Consider the following 24,107-nt stretch of genomic DNA (forward strand, 5'->3'; position numbering starts at 1 on the left):
GCTAATGGTGGGAGCCTTCGAGTCTCAGACCCCGTAACGGGAGGAGTAGAGACTAGAGAAGACTCAGACTCAGACTCCGACTCGCTACATAATGGGGGAAAACCGGTTGAAGGTTTCTGTCGGCTGAATGAGCGACACCGGTTGAGCATTCCAACAGTATTTCCCTCCAGAAGCCATGAGAAAGTTGTCCGGCCGCGGGGACTGTGCGGGGGGATTTATACTAACATTACTATCTGTACTTACTGGTGGCACAGACGCTGTTTCTTCCTTTCCTACACTGATATTACCCTTGCCTAACGATTGCGTCTGAAGCTGGGCTTGTAGCACAGCTATTCTCGCCGTAAGGCGAGAATTCTCCTGTATATTATGAGTACAGCGAGTACAGCGACTGCAATTAGAAGACATCATGTTAATGTTACTACTTAGCTTCGGCTGTTGAAGATGTTGATGAACCATGTCCAGGTAAAGCGTCCGGAGTGAAAAAGTTGAATAAGGGGAAAAAAGTTGCGATGGAAAAAAGGAAAATAACGTAAAGTTGGCAGCTAAAACGCACAGGAAAATGACTCTTCTGTCTCGGGATAAACGTCCGGGGTGAAAAAGTTTAACGAAAAAAGATGAGTGAGGACAAAACTAAAAAGTTGGTAAATTTGTTGAACACAGAGATTGATTAAACGTTTATTAAAAGTAAAACGTGAATAGTTTGTTAGGTAGCCAAGTAGCAACAAACAGCAGAGCAGCACGGAGACAATGCGGAAGCGAGGACAGACTCCAGGCTGCTCCCCCTCCTTCTCTGTGCTATGCTGGACCTGGAGATGTGGCGTGTGATTTCTGCACTGGGACCAGAAAGCAGAAAGCCCTCATGTCCTGTCTGGTGTGTCTGGCCTCTTACTGTGAGACTCACCTCCAACCTCACTATGAATCGCCTGCTTTGAAGAAGCACCAGCTGGTCAAAGCCACCGTACAGCTATAGGACCAGCTTTAACATTGCAGATATATTGGGGCTTCTACCTGTGGAATTGTCTGCATCATTTCCAATCCCCCATATATATGTTTTGTAAATATTATTTTAAATATATTTTCCTTCTTTATTATTTTCCCCTAACCCTACCACCCCTCCTAAACTAATGGACAACAATACTTAGGCTTCCACTTCCAGCTTATAAATGTACATACTACATACATTTCACAGACACTACATTTTACATTAGTTATCTTTTGTTTGTTTTTAGTCCCCGCCTTCAGCTACCCGAAGACCCTCCCATCTATCTCTGAAGACCATCCAGTTTTGATTTCTAGCTGCCATACAGTGCATTCGGAAAGTATTCAGACCCTTTGACATTTTCAACATTTTATTACGTTACAGCCTTATTCTAAAATTGATTAAATAAAACATTTTCCTCATCACTCTACCCACAATACCACATAATGACAAAGCGAAAACAGGTTTTTATTTGTACACACTTATTGAAAATACAAGACAGAAATACCTTATTTACATAAGTATTCAGACCCTTTGCTATGAGACTCAGAATTGAGCTCAGGTGCATCCTGTTTCCATTGATCATCCTTGAGATGTTTCTACAACTTGATTGGAGTCCACCTGTGGTAAATTCAATTGATTGGACATGATTTGTAAAGGCACACAGCTGTCTATATAAGGTCCCACAGTTGACAGTGCATGTCAGAGAAAAAACCAAGCCATGAGGGTGAAGGAATTGTCCGTAGAGCTCTGAGACAGGATTGTGTTGAGGCACAGATCTGGGGAAGGGTCCCAAAACATTTCTGCAACATTGAAGGTCCCCAAGATCACAATGGCCTCCATCATTCTTAAATGGAAGAAGTTTGTAACCACCAAGACTCTTCCTAGAGCTGGCCGCCTGGCCAAACTGAGCATCGGGGGAGAAGGGCCTTGGTCAGGGAAGTGACCAAGAACCCGATGGTAACTCTGACAGAGCTCCAGAGTTCCTCTGTGGAGATGGGAGAAACTTCCAGAAGGACAACCACCTCTGCAGCATTCCACCAATTAGGCCTTTATGGTAGAGTGGCCAGACGGAAGAAAATATATATATATATTTTTGGCATCAGTAAATAATGTATTGTGTCATTTTGGAGTCGCTTAAAGATATTATGTTCTTATTTCCAAACTGACTCAATACGTAATTTACCATTTAAATATATTGGGATATTGTTCATAGATGAGGATATTGTTTTTATGCAGATTTTTGAAAATTCGCATGAAAATCTGTTTCCATTCGACTGGCGACAGATTTTCATGTGAATATTGTAAAATCTTCATAAAAACGTGAATTTTACCAGCAGAGATGTTTCCATCAAATTGACTTGTTGAGGATAAATGGCTGTGCATGATGATGTAATGCACATGCAAATATATTTTTGGGAAAATACAAAAACCGGTTAAAAACTTTCTGTTAAATGGGTTTCCATCACATTTTCAACTCTACCGATGGTTTTGTCAGATTTGGTTGTGCATTATATAGCGAACGTGCCCACTCTGGACAGGCTACCTACATGATGACATTATTATGGACAAAAAAGACCCTCGATATTTATTGGAAAGGAGCATCAAGCTCATCACCGTGCACTTTCACCACCCTGTGAAGTTCAGCATAACTTATTTCATCTGTAGCTTAATAAACTGCATGGTTTCCTGAGTCGTAGTGGGAGGACCACACCACATATCATCGTGTGACTCCAAGTTTACTTCAATATGATGGTTATTATATCAATATTTGTGCATAAAGCCGTTTCCACCGCCATTTCTCGCTTAATTAATTCTACAGAGGTATTTGCACCCCACTGCATCCACATGTTTCTTTACAATTTATGATCATTTTACATGACTGAAAATGAAAGAAAACTTTTGATTTGACATATTCATCATTCACCACTGTGGCTTCTGAATAGGTCACTGTACATTTATGGAACCTTTAAAACGTTGTAATATTTTACCACAACCTTATATTTGGTTACCAGCTCTTGCTGCTGGTGACTCTCAGATCCACCTCTACGCAGAAGACACCATTTTGTATACATCTGGCCCTTCATTGGACACTGTGTTAACAAACCTCCAAACGAGCTTCAATGCCATACAACACTCCTTCAGTAGCCTCCAACTGCTCTTAAACACTAGTAAAACTAAATGCATGCTTTTCAATCGAACGCTGCTGGCACCCGCCCACCCGACTAGAATCACCACTCTCGACCGGTCTGACCTAGAGTATGTGGACAACTACCAATACCTAGGTGTCTGGTTAGACTGTAAACTCAACTTCCAGACTCACATAAAGAATCTCCAATCCAAAGTTAAATCTAGAATCGGCTTCCTATTTCGCAACAAAGCCTCCTTCACTCATGCTGCCAAACATGCCCTCGTAAAACTGACTATCCTACCGATCCTTGACTTCGGCGATGTCATTTACAAAATAGCCTCCAACACTCTACTCAGCAAATTGGATGTAGTCTATCACAGTGCCATCCGTTTTGTCTCCAAAGCCCCATACACTACCCACCACTGTGACCAGTACGCTCTTGTTGGCTGGTCCTCACTACATGTTCGCTGTCAAACCCACTGGCTCCAGGCCATCTATAAATCACTGCTAGGCAAATCCCCGCCATATCTTAGCTCATTGGTCACCATAGCAGCACCCACCCGTAGTCTGCGCTCCAGCAGGTATATCTCACTGGTCATTCCCAAAGCCAACACCTCCTTTGGCCGCCATTCCTTCCAGTTCTCTGCTGCCAATGACTGGAACGAATTGCAAAAATCTCTGAAGCTGGAGACTCTTATCTCCCTCAATAACTTTAAGCATCAGTTGTCAGAGCACCTTACCGATCACTGCACCTGTACACAGCCCATCTGAAATTAGCCCACCCAACTACCTCATCCCTATATTGTTATTTATTTTGCACCCCAGTATCTCTATTTGCACATAATCTCTTGCACATCTAGCATTCCAGTGTTAATACTATTGTAATTATTTTGCACTATAGCCTATTTATTGCCTTACCTCCATAACTTGCTACATTTGCACACACTGTATATATATTTTCTGTTGTATTTTTGACTTTATGTTTTTTACCCCATGTGTAACCCATGTGTTGTTTTTATTGCACTGCTTTGCTTTATCTTGGCCAGGTCGCAGTTGTAAATGAGAACCTGTTCTCAACTGGCTTACCTGGTTAAATAAAGGTGAAATAAAAAAATAAAAAATAAACACGTCACTATGGCTTCCATCCCTATATACCTCAGTGCATCCATCCAGGACTAATGTCTCCAAACAGATCTAAAAGGCCTCCCCCACCACTCAGACTTTCAAAGAAATTAAAGTTATCTCTGATACTCTGCTGTGCAGTTTGTTGTATGGACATTGCAGAGGCCCTTTTAAAATATCCACTCTGCTGTCTGGATCTACCAAAGGATCCAGTTACTATTCCCTGTGGACACAGCTGTATGCAACGTCATCTTCTTAGCTTGACTTCCATCCCCCAAAAACCTGTAGATACAGAGTACACAGTCAAGAGGAAGCCACTCCCTGTCCTCTGGTGTAGAGTTCCATGAAACAGAAAGTCATTTTTGACACCCTGTTGCTCAACCTTCAGGTGAAAGCACTAAAATGGCTGACAATCTAGAACTGTTCTGTTGCTCCGTCTGTCTGGATCCACTGAAGGATCCGGTGACTACTGCCTGTGGACACAGCTACTGTATGGGCTGTATTAAAGAAAGCTGGGATCAGGATGATCTGAAAGGGGTCTACACCTGTCCCCACACTCTAAAAAATACTGGGTTGTTTGGTTGACCCAAATGTTGGGTTGCTGGCGTTGGGTCACTTAGTTGGGTTGTTTTCTTTAAAAACTGCTGGGTTATGGATGCTGGGTGTTGGGTTATTGTTGCTTGGTTATTGAGATATGACCCATCAGGTCAGATCAGAAGACTGTAGGCATAGTTTAGTAGGGGTGTGGCTTTCAGATAGTTATTTTTAGCCACCCATGAGAGTAAATATAATTCCTGTTCATCTGGTCTGTTGCGTAGTTAGCACATGTTAAGGTTGAACATTAACATTTTTGTAGCTTCAATGATGCTTATAGAGTTTCCTAAAAGTCCACGTATGTCTCATTGTTGGACTATGATACAGTGGTATACCTTATTATAATATGTAATAAATACTCTACATATTATAGAAGAATTTAATAAGGAAAAATTGAGTTTACAGTATGTAAACGCCTTAAAATAACCTACAGTAAGGATGACATTAAAACAGACCCAGTTGCTAGGTCAACCAAGCATGACATTAAAACAGACCCAGTTGCTAGGTCAACCAAGCATGACATTAAAACAGACCCAGTTGCTAGGTCAACCAAGCATGACATTAAAACAGACCCAGTTGCTAGGTCAACCGAGCATGACATTAAAACAGACCCAGTTGCTAGGTCAACCGAGCATGACATTAAAACAGACCCAGTTGCTAGGTAAACCAAGCATGACATTAAAACAGACCCAGTTGCTAGGTCAACCAAGCATGACATTAGAACAGACCCAGTTACTAGGTCAACCAAGCATGACATTAAAACAGACCCAGTTGCTAAGGCAACCAAGCATGACATTAAAACAGACCCAGTTGCTAGGTCAACCAAGCATGACATTAAAACAGACCCAGTTGCTAGGTCAACCGAGCATGACATTAAAACAGACCCAGTTGCTAGGTCAACCGAGCATGACATTAAAACAGACCCAGTTGCTAGGTCAACCAAGCATGACATTAAAACAGACCCAGTTGCTAAGGCAACCAAGCATGACATTAAAACAGACCCAGTTGCTAGGTCAACCAAGCATGACATTAAAACAGACCCAGTTGCTAGGTCAACCGAGCATGACATTAAAACAGACCCAGTTGCTAGGTCAACCAAGCATGACATTAAAACAGACCCAGTTGCTAGGTCAACCAAGCATGATATTAAAACAGACCCAGTTACTAGGTCAACCAAGCATGACATTAAAACAGACCCAGTTGCTAGGTCAACCAAGCATGAGAGTAAAAAATACCCAACTGATGGTTAAATTAACCCGTGTTCTGTTAATACTAACAACCCAACATATTGGGTTATTCACGCAACCAAACTGTCTGGGTCAAAATAACCCAACATGTTCTTTCCACTACTTAACCTGCGCTGGGGTACTAAATAAACCAGATTGAATGCAGTGCAGACATACCTTCACCCCAAGACCTATTCTGAACAGGAGTGCTGTGCTCGCCTAAGTGGTGGAGAAACTGAAGAAGACAGGACTCCAGGCTGCTCCCCCTCCTGCTCTGTGCTATGCTGGACCTGGAGATGTGGCAGGGATGTTTTTCAGAGGCACTGACTGGGAGAATAGCCAGGATCGAGGGAAAAATGAACAGAGCAAAGTACAGAGAGATCCTTGATGAAAACCTGCTTCAGAGCGCTCAGGATCTCAGACTGGGGCGAAGGTTCAACTTCCAACAAGACAACAACCCTAAGCACACAGCCAAGACGCAGGAGTGGCTTCGGGACAAGTCTCTGAATGTCCTTGAGTGGTCCAGCCAGATCCTGGAGTTGAACCTGATCGACCATCTCTGGAGAGACCTGAAAATAGCTGTGCAGCACTGATAGCAACAACAACCACCGTAGAAAAGTTGGCTGTGTTTACAGACAGACAGACGTACAGACAGACAGACAGAGGTTGTTTACTATGACTGGATGAAGGGATACAGTGTTGAAGGCTTCCTTTAGGTCTCCTGGTCTCTTGGGATTTAAACAGTGAATATAGTGAGATAGTCCTAACCATTCAATCAATGTACAGAACAAACAGTCATCATTAAACTGTGCGGGTCAATTTGACCCGTAACATAGTGGATGTAATTTTTTTTTAGCATAACAGGAGGGTTAACACTATACAGAGTAGAGTCTATGGATATAATATATTATCAAAGAATATAATACAAAATAATTTTATGAATAGAAAATAATAACTGTTTTGACATGAAAGCACAGCCAGATGATTTGACTTGACAGTGTGTCTCTATACCTCAGTCTCTGAAGACACCCAGCAATGGTTAGGATTATTAGAGAAGCTTTTCCTGCTGAAAGGCAGTTTCATTTCATCTGGTTGCAGAAAACAATTAATTGGATATGTTCATAACCCCGTCCACCTATATGATGTGGGGGGTTTCTGTCTGACTAAGAAGAGATACAAAGAACTCTGATTATAAAAGGTATTCTCTTTTTAGTCCTAGATATGGCTAGGGTTAGGGTTACTGCTGAATGTAGTAACTCTAACCCTGACCCTAGGCCTAACAGTAATAACCACACTGTAATGTAAAGTATTACCTCATTCTCAATGATCAGTCAATACATACAGTATTCATTTAAACTACAGTATATTGTATCAATATCAACCCCCCCATTACAACCACTTATTAATTATTATAGACACTTATAATCAGTGTTATAACACATAAGTGTATTATAAGGCATTATGAAGCTTATTAAAATAATTATAATATGTACTTCATAGGAACTGTTACCCTTTATATATTCTAACAACTCATATTTGTTAGATTTATTCCAAATGAAGGGCCCTAACCTAGAAACTAAAATATTTGTCTCCCTCTCCATGTTGAACGCAGTTCTCTCTCTATCCCTCCCTCCCTCCCTCCCTCCCTCCCTCCCTCCCTCCCTCCCTCCCTCCCTCCCTCCCTCCCTCCCTCCCTCCCTCTAACCTCACCTATCTGGCAGATCCAGAAAGTCCACGCCCTCCCAAAAACGAACTTCTGTGGAAACGAAACTGATCTGAGTCTCTGTGTCGTCTGTCTGTGTGAGAGTGAACAACCGTCCAAATGGCTCAGCAGGGAGTTCTGCTGGACCAGGACCAGTTCTGTTGTTCTGTCTGTCTGGATCTACTGAAGGAGCCGGTCACCATCCCCTGTGGACACAGTTACTGTAGAAGCTGTATTGAGGGCTGCTGGGATCAGGATGTTCTGAAAGGGGTCTATAGCTGTCCTCAGTGCAGAGAGACCTTCACTCCAAGGCCTAATCTGAGGAAAAATAACATGTTGGCTGAGTTGGTGGAGAAGATCTAGAAGACATAGACATATCATTACATACAGTATAGAACACCATATAGAAGACATAGACATATCATTACATACAGTATAGAACACCATCTAGAAGACATAGACATATCATTACATACAGTATAGAACACCATCTAGAAGACATAGACATATCATTACATACAGTATAGAACACCATATAGAAGACATAGACATATCATTACATACAGTATAGAACACCATCTAGAAGACATAGACATATCATTACATACAGTATAGAACACCATCTAGAAGACATAGACATATCATTACATACAGTATAGAACACCATCTAGAAGACATAGACATATCATTACATACAGTATAGAACACCATATAGAAGACATAGACATATCATTACATACAGTATAGAACACCATCTAGAAGACATAGACATATCATTACATACAGTATAGAACACCATATAGAAGACATAGACATATCATTACATACAGTATAGAACACCATATAGAAGACATAGACATATCATTACATACAGTATAGAACACCATATAGAACACATAGACATATCATTACATACAGTATAGAACACCATCTAGAAGACATAGACATATCATTACATACAGTATAGAACACCATATAGAAGACATAGACATATCATTACATACAGTATAGAACACCATATAGAAGACATAGACATATCATTACATACAGTATAGAACACCATATAGAACACATAGACATATCATTACATACAGTATAGAACACCATCTAGAAGACATAGACATATCATTACATACAGTATAGAACACCATCTAGAAGACATAGACATATCATTACATACAGTATAGAACACCATATAGAAGACATAGACATATCATTACATACAGTATAGAACACCATATAGAAGACATAGACATATCATTACATACAGTATAGAACACCATATAGAAGACATAGACATATCATTACATACAGTATAGAACACCATATAGAAGACATAGACATATCATTACATAGAGTATAGAACACCATATAGAAGACATAGACATATCATTACATACAGTATAGAACACCATATAGAAGACATAGACATATCATTACATACAGTATAGAACACCATCTAGAAGACATAGACATATCATTACATACAGTATAGAACACCATATAGAAGACATAGACATATCATTACATACAGTATAGAACACCATATAGAAGACATAGACATATCATTACATACAGTATAGAACACCATATAGAAGACATAGACATATCATTACATACAGTATAGAACACCATATAGAAGACATAGACATATCATTACATAGAGTATAGAACACCATCTAGAAGACATAGACATACCATTACATACAGTATAGAACACCATATAGAAGACATAGACATATCATTACATACAGTATAGAACACCATATAGAAGACATAGACATATCATTACATAGAGTATAGAACACCATCTAGAAGACATAGACATACCATTACATACAGTATAGAACACCATATAGAAGACATAGACATATCATTACATACAGTATAGAACACCATATAGAAGACATAGACATATCATTACATACAGTATAGAACACCATATAGAAGACATAGACATATCATTACATAGAGTATAGAACACCATCTAGAAGACATAGACATACCATTACATACAGTATAGAACACCATATAGAAGACATAGACATATCATTACATACAGTATAGAACACCATATAGAAGACATAGACATATCATTACATACAGTATAGAACACCATATAGAAGACATAGACATATCATTACATACAGTATAGAACACCATATAGAAGACATAGACATATCATTACATATAGTATAGAACACCATATAGAAGACATAGACATATCATTACATACAGTATAGAACACCATATAGAAGTCATAGACATATCATTACATACAGTATAGAACACCATCTAGAAGACATAGACATATCATTACATACAGTATAGAACACCATCTAGAAGACATAGACATATCATTACATACAGTATAGAACACCATCTAGAAGACATAGACATATCATTACATACAGTATAGAACACCATCTAGAAGACATAGACATATCATTACATACAGTATAGAACACCATCTAGAAGACATAGACATACCATTACATAGAGTATAGAACACCATATAGAAGACATAGACATATCATTACATACAGTATAGAACACCATATAGAAGACATAGACATATCATTACATAGAGTATAGAACACCATCTAGAAGACATAGACATACCATTACATACAGTATAGAACACCATATAGAAGACATAGACATATCATTACATACAGTATAGAACACCATATAGAAGACATAGACATATCATTACATACAGTATAGAACACCATATAGAAGACATAGACATATCATTACATAGAGTATAGAACACCATCTAGAAGACATAGACATACCATTACATACAGTATAGAACACCATATAGAAGACATAGACATATCATTACATACAGTATAGAACACCATATAGAAGACATAGACATATCATTACATACAGTATAGAACACCATATAGAAGACATAGACATATCATTACATACAGTATAGAACACCATATAGAAGACATAGACATATCATTACATATAGTATAGAACACCATATAGAAGACATAGACATATCATTACATACAGTATAGAACACCATATAGAAGTCATAGACATATCATTACATACAGTATAGAACACCATCTAGAAGACATAGACATATCATTACATACAGTATAGAACACCATCTAGAAGACATAGACATATCATTACATACAGTATAGAACACCATCTAGAAGACATAGACATATCATTACATACAGTATAGAACACCATCTAGAAGACATAGACATATCATTACATACAGTATAGAACACCATCTAGAAGACATAGACATATCATTACATACAGTATAGAACACCATCTAGAAGACATAGACATATCATTACATACAGTATAGAACACCATCTAGAAGACATAGACATATCATTACATACAGTATAGAACACCATATAGAAGACATAGACATATCATTACATACAGTATAGAACACCATCTAGAAGACATAGACATATCATTACATACAGTATAGAACACCATATAGAAGACATAGACATATCATTACATACAGTATAGAACACCATATAGAAGACATAGACATATCATTACATACAGTATAGAACACCATATAGAAGACATAGACATATCATTACATACAGTATAGAACACCATATAGAAGACATAGACATATCATTACATACAGTATAGAACACCATATAGAAGACATAGACATATCATTACATACAGTATAGAACACCATATAGAAGACATAGACATATCATTACATACAGTATAGAACACCATATAGAAGACATAGACATATCATTACATACAGTATACAACACCATCTAGAAGACATAGACATATCATTACATACAGTATAGAACACCATATAGAAGACATAGACATATCATTACATACAGTATAGAACACCATCTAGAAGACATAGACATATCATTACATACAGTATAGAACACCATATAGAAGACATAGACATATCATTACATACAGTATATAACACCATATAGAAGACATAGACATATCATTACATACAGTATAGAACACCATATAGAAGACATAGACATATCATTACATACAGTATAGAACACCATATAGAAGACATAGACATATCATTACATACAGTATAGAACACCATATAGAAGACATAGACATATCATTACATACAGTATAGAACACCATATAGAAGACATAGACATATCATTACATAGAGTATAGAACACCATCTAGAAGACATAGACATACCATTACATACAGTATAGAACACCATATAGAAGACATAGACATATCATTACATACAGTATAGAACACCATATAGAAGACATAGACATATCATTACATAGAGTATAGAACACCATCTAGAAGACATAGACATACCATTACATACAGTATAGAACACCATATAGAAGACATAGACATATCATTACATACAGTATAGAACACCATATAGAAGACATAGACATATCATTACATACAGTATAGAACACCATATAGAAGACATAGACATATCATTACATAGAGTATAGAACACCATCTAGAAGACATAGACATACCATTACATACAGTATAGAACACCATATAGAAGACATAGACATATCATTACATACAGTATAGAACACCATATAGAAGACATAGACATATCATTACATACAGTATAGAACACCATATAGAAGACATAGACATATCATTACATATAGTATAGAACACCATATAGAAGACATAGACATATCATTACATACAGTATAGAACACCATATAGAAGTCATAGACATATCATTACATACAGTATAGAACACCATCTAGAAGACATAGACATATCATTACATACAGTATAGAACACCATCTAGAAGACATAGACATATCATTACATACAGTATAGAACACCATCTAGAAGACATAGACATATCATTACATACAGTATAGAACACCATCTAGAAGACATAGACATATCATTACATACAGTATAGAACACCATATAGAAGACATAGACATATCATTACATACAGTATAGAACACCATCTAGAAGACATAGACATACCATTACATACAGTATAGAACACCATATAGAAGACATAGACATATCATTACATACAGTATAGAACACCATATAGAAGACATAGACATATCATTACATACAGTATAGAACACCATATAGAAGACATAGACATATCATTACATACAGTATAGAACACCATATAGAAGACATAGACATATCATTACATATAGTATAGAACACCATATAGAAGACATAGACATATCATTACATACAGTATAGAACACCATATAGAAGTCATAGACATATCATTACATACAGTATAGAACACCATCTAGAAGACATAGACATATCATTACATACAGTATAGAACACCATCTAGAAGACATAGACATATCATTACATACAGTATAGAACACCATCTAGAAGACATAGACATATCATTACATACAGTATAGAACACCATCTAGAAGACATAGACATATCATTACATACAGTATAGAACACCATATAGAAGACATAGACATATCATTACATACAGTATAGAACACCATCTAGAAGACATAGACATATCATTACATACAGTATAGAACACCATCTAGAAGACATAGACATATCATTACATACAGTATAGAACACCATCTAGAAGACATAGACATATCATTACATACAGTATAGAACACCATCTAGAAGACATAGACATATCATTACATACAGTATAGAACACCATATAGAAGACATAGACATATCATTACATACAGTATAGAACACCATCTAGAAGACATAGACATATCATTACATACAGTATAGAACACCATATAGAAGACATAGACATATCATTACATACAGTATAGAACACCATATAGAAGACATAGACATATCATTACATACAGTATAGAACACCATATAGAAGACATAGACATATCATTACATACAGTATAGAACACCATATAGAAGACATAGACATATCATTACATACAGTATAGAACACCATATAGAAGACATAGACATATCATTACATACAGTATAGAACACCATATAGAAGACATAGACATATCATTACATACAGTATAGAACACCATATAGAAGACATAGACATATCATTACATACAGTATACAACACCATCTAGAAGACATAGACATATCATTACATACAGTATAGAACACCATATAGAAGACATAGACATATCATTACATACAGTATAGAACACCATCTAGAAGACATAGACATATCATTACATACAGTATAGAACACCATATAGAAGACATAGACATATCATTACATACAGTATATAACACCATATAGAAGACATAGACATATCATTACATACAGTATAGAACACCATATAGAAGACATAGACATATCATTACATACAGTATAGAACACCATCTAGAAGACATAGACATATCAATACATACAGTATAGAACACCATATAGAAGACATAGACATATCATTACATAGAGTATAGAACACCATCTAGAAGACATAGACATATCATTACATAGAGTATAGAACACCATATAGAAGACATAGACATATCATTACATACAGTATAGAACACCATATAGAAGACATAGACATATCATTACATAGAGTATATCATAGATGACATGTATAAATCCTTCCTTTATATTTCCTGTAACACTTTCCATTCCAGTAGCCTTATTACTGGCTAGGGTTACTGCTGCTAGTACAGTGGAAGAATGAGGCATCACAGTACTTTTACACCACTGGACTAACAGGAATAATTACACACCAATAAACACACTGTAATGTAAAGTGTTACATCATTCTCAATGATCAGTCAATACATACGGTATTCATTTCAGCTACAGTACATTGTATCCATTTCAATTCCCCCTCCCCCATTGTAGCTAATTATCTATAACACATTGTACAGTTTTACAACCACGTATTAGTTATTATGGATGGTTATAGTTAGTGTCATAGCACATAAGTTTAAGGCATTACACAATTCATTAAAACCATTATACATATGTACTTCATAGAAACTGTTACCCTTTATATATTCTAACCACTCTATTTAATGTATTCCATATTAAGGGCCCTAATCTAGGAACACAAATCTTTGTCTCTATTAACATTGTGTACAGTTCTCTCTCTCTCTCTCTCTCTCTCTCTCTCTCTCTCTCTCTCTCTCTCTCTCTCTCTCTCTCTCTCTATCGCTCTCTCGCTCTCTCGCTCTCTCTCTCTCTCTCTCTCTCTCTCTCTCTCTCTCCCTCTCTCTCACTCTAACCCCACCCCTCTGGCAGAACCAGGAAGTCCCTCCCCTCCACAAACTCTCTTCTGTGGAAATGAAACTTATCTGATTCTCTTTGTCGTCTGTCTGTGTGAGAGTGAACAACCGTCCGAATGGCTCAGCAGGGAGTTTTGCTGGACCAGGACCAGTTATGTTGTTCTGTCTGTCTGGATCTACTGAAGGAGCCGGTCACCATCCACTGTGGACACAGTTACTGTAGAAGCTGTATTGAGGGCTTCTGGGATCAGGATGTTCTGAAAGGGGTCTATAGCTGTTTTGCCCTTTTAGGAGTCCAAAGTTCAGCCTCAACCCCTTGATACATGCACGCCTACCATAAAAACTATAATCATTCACATAACAACATAATAATATAATGTCACACAGACAGTTCCTCAACATTTTAGTCCCTAACTTCTATGGGTACTATGTCACATTACTATACTATTGATCTACTGGACAAATAAAGCTTGATAGCTCATTGAAGAGTGATTCTCCACAGAGGCAGCTGGGGATGAGTCAGCAGAAGGTCCAGCAGAGATTCCAGGAGAGAGAGAAGGAGCTGAAGGAGCTCCAACAGGCTGTGGAGTGTCTCAAGGTGAGTATTGTTGACCAGAGGAGACACACCATTTCACTTCTCTACTCCAGTCAGAGAGAGAGAGATGCCCCTATCCAATCCCACTGTTGGGAACAGGCTGTCTGGACCCTTTTCAGAGAATAGACTGCTTAATGTAACTGGCGGGATATGAACCCGGGTCTACTGTGGGAGAAACCAACATATTGGGGGTTCGATCCCCGGGACCACCCATACGTAAAAATGTGTGCACACATGACTGTAAGTCGCTTGGGATAAAAGCGTCTGCTAAATGGGCATGTTATATATTATTATGTTACACCAAGAGGAGATTCCCTACTGGGCCGACACTGATTTTAAAGTCACAAGTGGGGCTACCTCATCACATAACCATGAGTAACCATGAGTGACTCATGTCCGCTATACATTAACAGAGCTCTCTCTCTCTCTCTCTCTCTCTCTCACTCTCTCTCTCTCAATTCAATTAAATGGGCTTTATTGACATGGGAAACATGTTACATTACCAAAGCAGGTTAAATAAATAATAAACAAAAGTGAAATCAATGATCAGAAATTGACAGTAAACGTTACACTCACAAACGTTTCAAAGTAATAGAGACATTTCAAATGTTATAACTCAAGTGAAAACAGAGTGAGCCATTCGCCAGACTGAGTTCTGGAGGTGAAATGGAAATGAATGAGGGAGAGTTAAGTGAGGTAGAAGGTGTGGTGAAGAGCTCGGAACCAGAGCCTGGCATCAATGGACATGATAAAGAAGAATCTGGTGCAGTAGGAGATACATTGTAGGACATAGTGGATCCATACCTTTTGGCAGATCCATTTGTAGTTTCAGGGTGGGTGGGAAAGGAGTTGGGTGCAGTTGAATCAGTGACGGTAACCTGTAGTGGACTTGTGATATTTGTTTGTGTTTCGTTTGGTGGGACGCAGACCCGGTGGTGAGCGTGGTGAAACAGAGGAGTCACTGTCAGTCCTTTTGAGTTTTGAGTCTTTACCCGACAAAGTAATGTTACGATATATCAGTTATCCTGTTAGAGCTTTTGTGGCGAATCCACTGCTTTGTTTCAGGTGCAACGTTTATGGTCATGTTGCAGCAGTTTGTAGGAGGGAGATTCCAAGATGTGGGAAGTGTGCAGGAGGGCATGGGATAGAGGATTGTGTAGTTTCGGTGGAGAAAGTTGTGTGTGTCAACTGTTGGGATGCCCATGTTGCTGGGGATCTGAAGTGTCCGGTGCGAGAGAGGCAGGTTGAGGTGGCTAGAGTCAGAGTAGTGCAGAAGGTGTCGTATCCTGAGGCAGTGAAGAAAGTAGAGGAGGATGGGTCAAGGGTGAGAGATCCTGAGAGGATCCCTGTGAGTAGAAGATCTGTGCCAGCACAGAGGGATAGGCCAACGAGTGATATATGCTTCAGTAAAGTTAGCTTCTTAGCGTTCATAGCAATTGTTATCAATTGTACAGCAGAAATGGAATGTAAATCACAGAAAATAGATGTTGTGGTGGCAGCTGCAGAGAAGTATTTGGGCATACGAGATTAGACTTCAGAAGAGTTACAGGGTGTGTTGAGTGGTGGTTTCCTGTCCTCCCAGGCCGTTGGTATGGTGCAGGAGCAGATAGGGTCAAAGTAGTGGAATGGGGTAGTGGGTATTTAATGAGTGTAGGGTTAGTTGGAAGGTTTTTAATTAAATGTTCCTTTCCCCTTTTCCCATTTTGTATCACAAAGTAAAATAGAGTTATATTATAGTCCAGTTGGGGGCGGTAATGCAACATATTGGATGCCAACCGCCGTTAAACTCCAAAGAAGAAGAAACGTTACATTATGGCAATGTACAGTGTCTCTGCCTCTCTCATTCCATCACTTTTGCAGTAGTTGGTTGTATGGGTCTCTGTCTGTCAGCACCCCATTCATAACCAATCGTTGATGGATATTTATAGAGCTCTGATCAGGACGACAATTGATTACGGGTGTATAGTTTATCGAACAAGGCAAAACTTGGCTTCAGAAGCTGGACAGAATCCAGTATATAGCTTTAAGGATATGTATTGGTACATTTAAATCAACATCTGTATGTGCCTTACTGGTGGAGGCAGGAGAGATGCCTTTGGATATACAGCGTAAAAAAATGGTCATTATCTTATTGGGTTGAAAGGCTGTGAGGTTGAGCATCCCACTGCTACTGTTCTAGATGACTGTTGGGAATATACTACTAGTAGACAAGGCAGTGGTTTTGGTTGGACAGTTGGAAAGCTTGCTGATGAGAGTGGTTTGAGGGAGTTGGAGGTTGGCCCTTCTGTGGTGATAGGGGATGTTCCTCCATGGTTACTCCCAGACCCTGTTGTTGATCTAACCTTGGTAGAGAAAAGGAAAGATTGGTCAGAAGTCTGTGATATAGAGAAACTGGTTGACAATTACATTGGTAAAAGTTTTTATGCTTTTTTAATGCTTTTCACAGACGTATCCAAGGACCCAGATAGTGGGCTCACAGGAGCAGGCGTTTACGTTCCTGAATTTGATGTGCAGATATGTAGAAGACTAACAGATGAACTGTCAGTATACTCAGTTGAACTGTTGGCGATATTAGTTACCCTCCAGTGGGTGGAGGACGTACAACCTGTTAGAATTATAGTATTCTCAGATTTGTCATCAGATTTGTTTATCATCTGGTAAATCTAATAGGAGTGACCTACTATTGGAGGTATTAATGTTATTATGGAGAATTGAGAGAATGGGTTTAGTAGTGAAATTCTGCTGGGTCCCAGCACATTCGGGTGTGGAAGGGAATGAAATTGTAGACCAGTTAGCTAAAAGAGCTTTGAAACAAGATATAATTGATATTAATGTTCCACTGGGTAGAGGTGAGGCCAAATGTAAGATCAGAGACATTTTGATAGATGTGTGGCAGAAGAGATAGTACTCTGAGAACAAGGGCCGGCATTTATATGAATAGTTTACAGTTTTACAGAAAGGTCGATGGACCAAGATTCAAAAGTCAGATTAGGAAGGAAGATGTGGTGTTTACTTGATTGCGATTAGGACATTGTACATTGAACTCGTCATTACATCTGGTTGGCAAGCATGGGAATGATTTGTGTCTGGAGGGTACGTCGATGAAAACGGGTGGAGCATGTGTGTTGTTATATTGTTGTAAGTATGTTGAAGAGAGGGAAAGATGTGTAGGGTCATTGAGGTTGGATGGGGTTGGGGGGGGTTGGAAGGGATTTTGGGGATGGGGGAGGGTCTATTAGAAGTTAGTAGGGCTCTTCTTTATTTTCTCAGAAGTACTGAGTTAGGTAGGAGGATTTAGAAATGTTGGAAACCGTGATTGACCACACACTCCAGCACAGTAGGTGGCGGCATGCACCTTTAACGTTGGTTTGTGGACCGCCATTATATCATAGAAGAAGAAGTTGGTTGTGTGAGAGATTTGTGTTTCTTGAGGATGGCTACTATTCATTTTTCTTTTGGTTCTTGCGTATTTTCTGAATTTATTTTCTGATGGTGGAGGGTTTGTTTATTGGTTTCCACTGTTTATCGTTTAGAGTTGAGGGGGGAGTAGGGGTAGTTTGTTAGGGCGGCGTGATGGCCTCAACCGAGTGGAGAAGAAACGCTGTCGCTTCGGGTCCGTTCCGGAGAAAGGTGTGGAGGAAGTTTTGCTCATGGTCGGCGAACAGGTTGGAGCGGAACATCTGGACTCTGCATCCAGAATGAACAAGGCGGTGGTTGTGTTAATGAAAAAGGTTTGTCTTGTTGTGAGGGGTGTGTTGGTGCAGATGTCGCCTCTTTCGATAAGAGTTGTGGTGGCTAATCTGCCTCCGTTTATTGCTTCCGAACAGACCCCAAGTAGTTGGTTAGTTTTGGTAAATTTGCAAGTGGTTTCCGTGTGCTCTCGGCTGGGTGCCAAGCGGAATCCGTTAAACATGTCTCTTTTCGTAGACAAGTGTTTGTTTCTTAACAAACTTCAAGGTTACACAGGGGAGGGGTGGAACACAGGGTTTGCTAGCACAGATAGTTTTGGGTGTTTCTAGTGTGGGGATCATCAGTTATAGGCTACAAGCAGCAATATGATTGATAGGTAGGACAGGTATTGAACCCAAATAATCCCTACTCAGATGCGCTAACCTCAACCCTAGTAAACATGCATTATAAAAACCTTCTATAGAAAATTATCTCATATTGGGAGTAAATAGCCTCTGAATAGAAAAGAAAAAACACTGCATCTTCCAGCCCACCAATAAATGACATAATGCAACCTTGGCGGTTAGCATATTTACCTCAACATGCCCCTCGCTTGCGTGAGAAGGCAGAGTGCTCGATGCTGGTTGATGAATTTTACAATTAATGTACTAGGAAAATACGTTTTTGTCGACCAGAGGTGACTGAATTAATGTTTAGGCTTATTGATAATCATTATAGTAATGAAGTATAATTTCAAAACATGAAAGTTGTCAAGTGGTGGTGGTACCAGGAGGGAGGAGAGTAGAGCAGGGTCAAGTGGTGGTGGTGGTACCAGGAAGGAGGAGAGTAGAGCAGGGTCAGGTGGTGGTGGTACCAGGAGGGAGGAGAGTAGAGCAGGGTCAAGTGGTGGTGGTACCAGGAGGGAGGAGAGTAGAGCAGGGTCAAGTGGTGGTGGTACCAGGAGGGAGGAGAGTAGAGCAGGGTCAAGTGGTGGTGGTACCAGGAGGGATGGGAGGGGTGGAACGCAGGGTTTGCTAGCACAGATAGTTTTGGGTGTTTCTAGTGTGGGGATGTTAGTAAATACCATTATAGTACTAAATAGGTTTTGATGAACAAAATAATCAAAATTCTATCGAAGCACTTTGCTGTTTTTTGTTATTAGTAATTTTTTTCTATTTATTATTGCAAGGCAGAACACTTGATAAAGTGTCATAATGTCCGTCATGCGCTAACCTCGACCTAGAAAACATGCATGATAAAAATCAACTTAATATCTCATATTGGGAGTAAATAGAAAAGAGGAGTGCATCTTCCAGCCCACCAATAAATGACATAATGCAACCGTTGCGGTTAGCATATTTACCTCAACATGCCCTCGCTTGCGTGAGAAGGCAGAGTGCTCGATGCTGGTTGATGAATTTGACAATGAATGTACTAGGAAAATACGTTTTTGTCGCACCAGAGGTGACTGAATTAATGTTTAGGCTTGGAACTGCACCATTGACTTTGCTAAAGACAGGAATAGTGAGGGAACTCATTTGGGCTGGGCAGGGGTGTTGAATGATGTTCTGAATCAGTTCCATCTAGTGGACACATGGAGAATTAAGTATCCCACCTCAAAGCAGTATTTGTTGGTGAAGGTGGTTGGGGGTAGGGTGAGCACAGCTCTCCTGGATCGTATCTATACATTCAAGAATCAGCAACAGGCTATTGAGGGCCTCCATTCTCCCAGTTGGGTTTTCAGACAATCATATTGCCATGGCTCAGTTCTCTGTTTCACCAGAGCCCAGGCAGGTGTCCTATTGGAAATTCATTGTAAAGCTCTTACAAGGTGCCACTTTTTGCTCAAACTTCCAAGGCTTTTGGGAGAGGTGGGGACAGCAGAAGGGGGAGTTTGAGTCTCTCAGTCAGTGGTGGGACGTAGGGAAAGGGAGGGATGCCCTCTGTCAGGGCAGCTATACACTCTTGTTATTGAGCCCTTTCTGGGCCTGCTACGCAGGAGGCTACAGGGAGTGTGGGAGCCAGGCATAGGGTTGGGGACAGGCATAGCAGTGTCAGCATACGCTGATGACGTCTGTGTTGGTTAGGGATGAGCAGAACCTACAGGCCCTGGAGAATAGTTTGAGGGTGTACGAGGGGGCGTCTTCTGCTTAGGGAAACTGGGGCAAGAGTGAGGCTCTGTTATGTGGGGCATGGAGGGACAGGACACCTCCGCAGCTTCCAGGGGATTGCAGTGGGGCTGTGAGTGGCTCAAGATGCTGGGGGTGTATCTTGGCTCGGAGGGTTGGGATAGGAAGAACTGGGAAGGAGTGTCACAAGCGGTGGTGTCGAGGCTGACGAAGTGGAGGTGGCTCATCTCCCCCAAGTGGCATACAGAGGAGGGTGCTGATCATCAACAACTTGGTGGCATCCTCTCTATGGCTTAAATTGGCCATTGTCAACGCCCCGGTGTTGCGGCTAGTGATTTTAAATTAGGCACGAATTAGTTGCACCTCCGCAGCTTCCAGGCGTTCTGCTTGTGGACCTGCAGGGTCAAGTTAGTAAACATTTTATGGTCAGGGTGGCAGCGTTCTGACTCCCTCAGTGTCAAGGTTAGACACACAGGAGCTTAGCGGGAGTGAAGGGGCATCAGTGGCAGGGGGGTTGTGGGGGCTGAGAGCATGGCAGGGTATAGGTGGAGGGGGCTCTATAAGCTCCCAGTGCTGGAAAGGTCAGGGGTCGTCCAGTGGAGGGTTCACATGGAGCCCTGGACACCAATAGCTGGTTGGCTCGGGTTGACCTGGGAGTTGGGGAGGGTGTCCGTTTTCTGCAATGACAGACTGTTCATCATGTTTTTCTGTGTTGCCAGGGTAATGCCATTACTGTTGACGCCTTAGGGTTGAGTTTGAGTTGTACAAAATGATCAACAGTGTGGAGATGTTTCCAGGAGGTATGGGGGCTCAGGGGGGCTGTCTGTACGGCTGGAGAGGAGGGGTTGGATGGACGGTTGGAATGTGGTGCTGGATGGTGTATTGTACTGTGGTGTTGGGTACTGGATAATGTGATTGTGTGGAGGTTGTGGTGTCACGCAATGTGCTTTTAGGGGGTGGGGGTGTTAGTGTAATGAGGATGGCTCATTAAAGTAAGACAAGTCAGTCTCTCTCTCTCTTAACAGCGCTCTGCACAGGCAGCAGTGGAGGACAGTGATAAGATCTTTACTGAGCTGATCCGCTCCATTGAGAGAAGGCGCTCTGAGGTGAAGGAGCTGATCAGAGCCCAAGAGAAGGCTCAAGTGAGTCAAGCTGAAGGACTCCTGGAGCAACTGGAGCAGGAGATAGCTGAGCTGAGGAAGAGAAGCACTGAGCTGGAGCAGCTCTCACACACAGAGGATCACATCCATTTCCTCCAGGTAACTAAACTGCCTTGATACATGTGATATGAAATTAAAACTCTCAATCATTTGGTTCTGTTCTCTCTCTCTCCAGAGTTATCAGTCTCTCTCCGGTACCAGTGTATCTTCAGACTTACCCAGCATCGTTGTCCGTCCTCTTCAGTACTTTGGAGATGTGAGTAAGACTGTGTCTGAACTGAGAGAGAAACTAGAAGACGTCCTTAAAGGAGAATGGACCAAGATCTCCACTACAGGTGGGTTGAAAATAATAAGAACATCAACTTTAGACCATTGAAAGTTCCCTACTAGTCATATACATGTGGAATATGGTGTGATGATAACATTCCCTCTCTCTGGGAATGTGTTTGTGTGTCTGTAGTGAATATAGTGGATGTTGTACTGCCTCCAGAGCCCAAGACCAGAGAACAGTTCTTACAATGTGAGTCTCTTTATTCTGAAGTAACTAACAGTCTCTTTTACTGACACTCCTAACAATCCCTCTAGAAATATATAGCAATAGTAGATCTAATCAAAGACTGGGTATCTATCTGACTCCTCATATTTCTCTGATTTGATCTCTGCTGTGCTCTAATCAAAGACAGGGTAGATACAGTATCTGACTTCACTTATTGTTCTAACTCCCCTCATTGGTCTCTGCTCTGCTCTTCTCCCAGATTCCTGTCAGCTCACACTGGACCCAAACACAGCACACACACACCTCTCTCTGTCTGAAGGGAACAGAAAGGTGACCGATACAGACCAAGTCCAACCATATCCTGTTCATCCAGACAGATTCACTAACTACCGTCAGGTTCTGTGTAGAGAGGGTCTGTCTGGACGCTGTTACTGGGAGGTGGAGAGGAGTAGGGGGGGTGTTGATACAGCAGTCTCATATAAAGACATCAGCAGAACAGGGACATATGGTGGATTTGGACTCAATAACAAGTCCTGGAGTTTAGAGTGCTCTAGTGGTGGTTATTGTTTCAGACACAATAATGTTGAGACTGAAGTATCAGGCCCTCAGTCCTCCAGAGTAGGAGTGTACCTGGATCACAAGGCAGGTACTCTGTCCTTCTACAGTGTCTCTGACACAATGACCCTCCTCCACAGAGTCCAGACCACATTCACTCAGCCCCTCTATCCTGGGTTTCTTTTCAATTTTCTTTTCACTGGTACTGCTGAGCTGGTTAAACTGTAGTAGGGTCCACATAGATACTAGTCATGCTGGTGTAGTCTATAGCTGAGCTGGTTAAACTGTAGTAGGGTCCACATAGATACTAGTCATGCTGGTGTAGTCTATAGCTGAGCTGGTTGGAAACTGTAGTAGGGTCCACATAGATACTAGTCATGCTGGTGTAGTCTATAGCTGAGCTGGTTAAACTGTAGTAGGGTCCACATAGATACTAGTCATGCTGGTGTAGTCTATAGCTGAGCTGGTTCAACTGTAGTAGGGTCCACATAGATACTAGTCATGCTGGTGTAGTCTATAGCTGAGCTGGTTAAACTG

At 40.3% G+C, this 24,107-nt stretch overlaps 1 protein-coding gene across 1 annotated transcript in view; it reads left to right on the forward strand.

The window, feature by feature from the left end:
* The window catches only part of LOC121563318 (tripartite motif-containing protein 16-like), a 48,823-nt gene extending 27,439 nt beyond the window's left edge, over positions 1-21,384 (forward strand). Inside the window, exon 7 of the mRNA XM_045213395.1 lies at positions 21,318-21,384. Coding sequence (XP_045069330.1) covers positions 21,318-21,384 — 67 coding nt within the window. The remainder of the gene's footprint in view (positions 1-21,317) is intronic.
* The last annotated feature ends 2,723 nt before the right edge of the window (positions 21,385-24,107 follow it).

Source organism: Coregonus clupeaformis, unplaced genomic scaffold (assembly GCF_020615455.1).
Source record: "Coregonus clupeaformis isolate EN_2021a unplaced genomic scaffold, ASM2061545v1 scaf0108, whole genome shotgun sequence".
Lineage (NCBI taxonomy): Eukaryota > Metazoa > Chordata > Actinopteri > Salmoniformes > Salmonidae > Coregonus > Coregonus clupeaformis.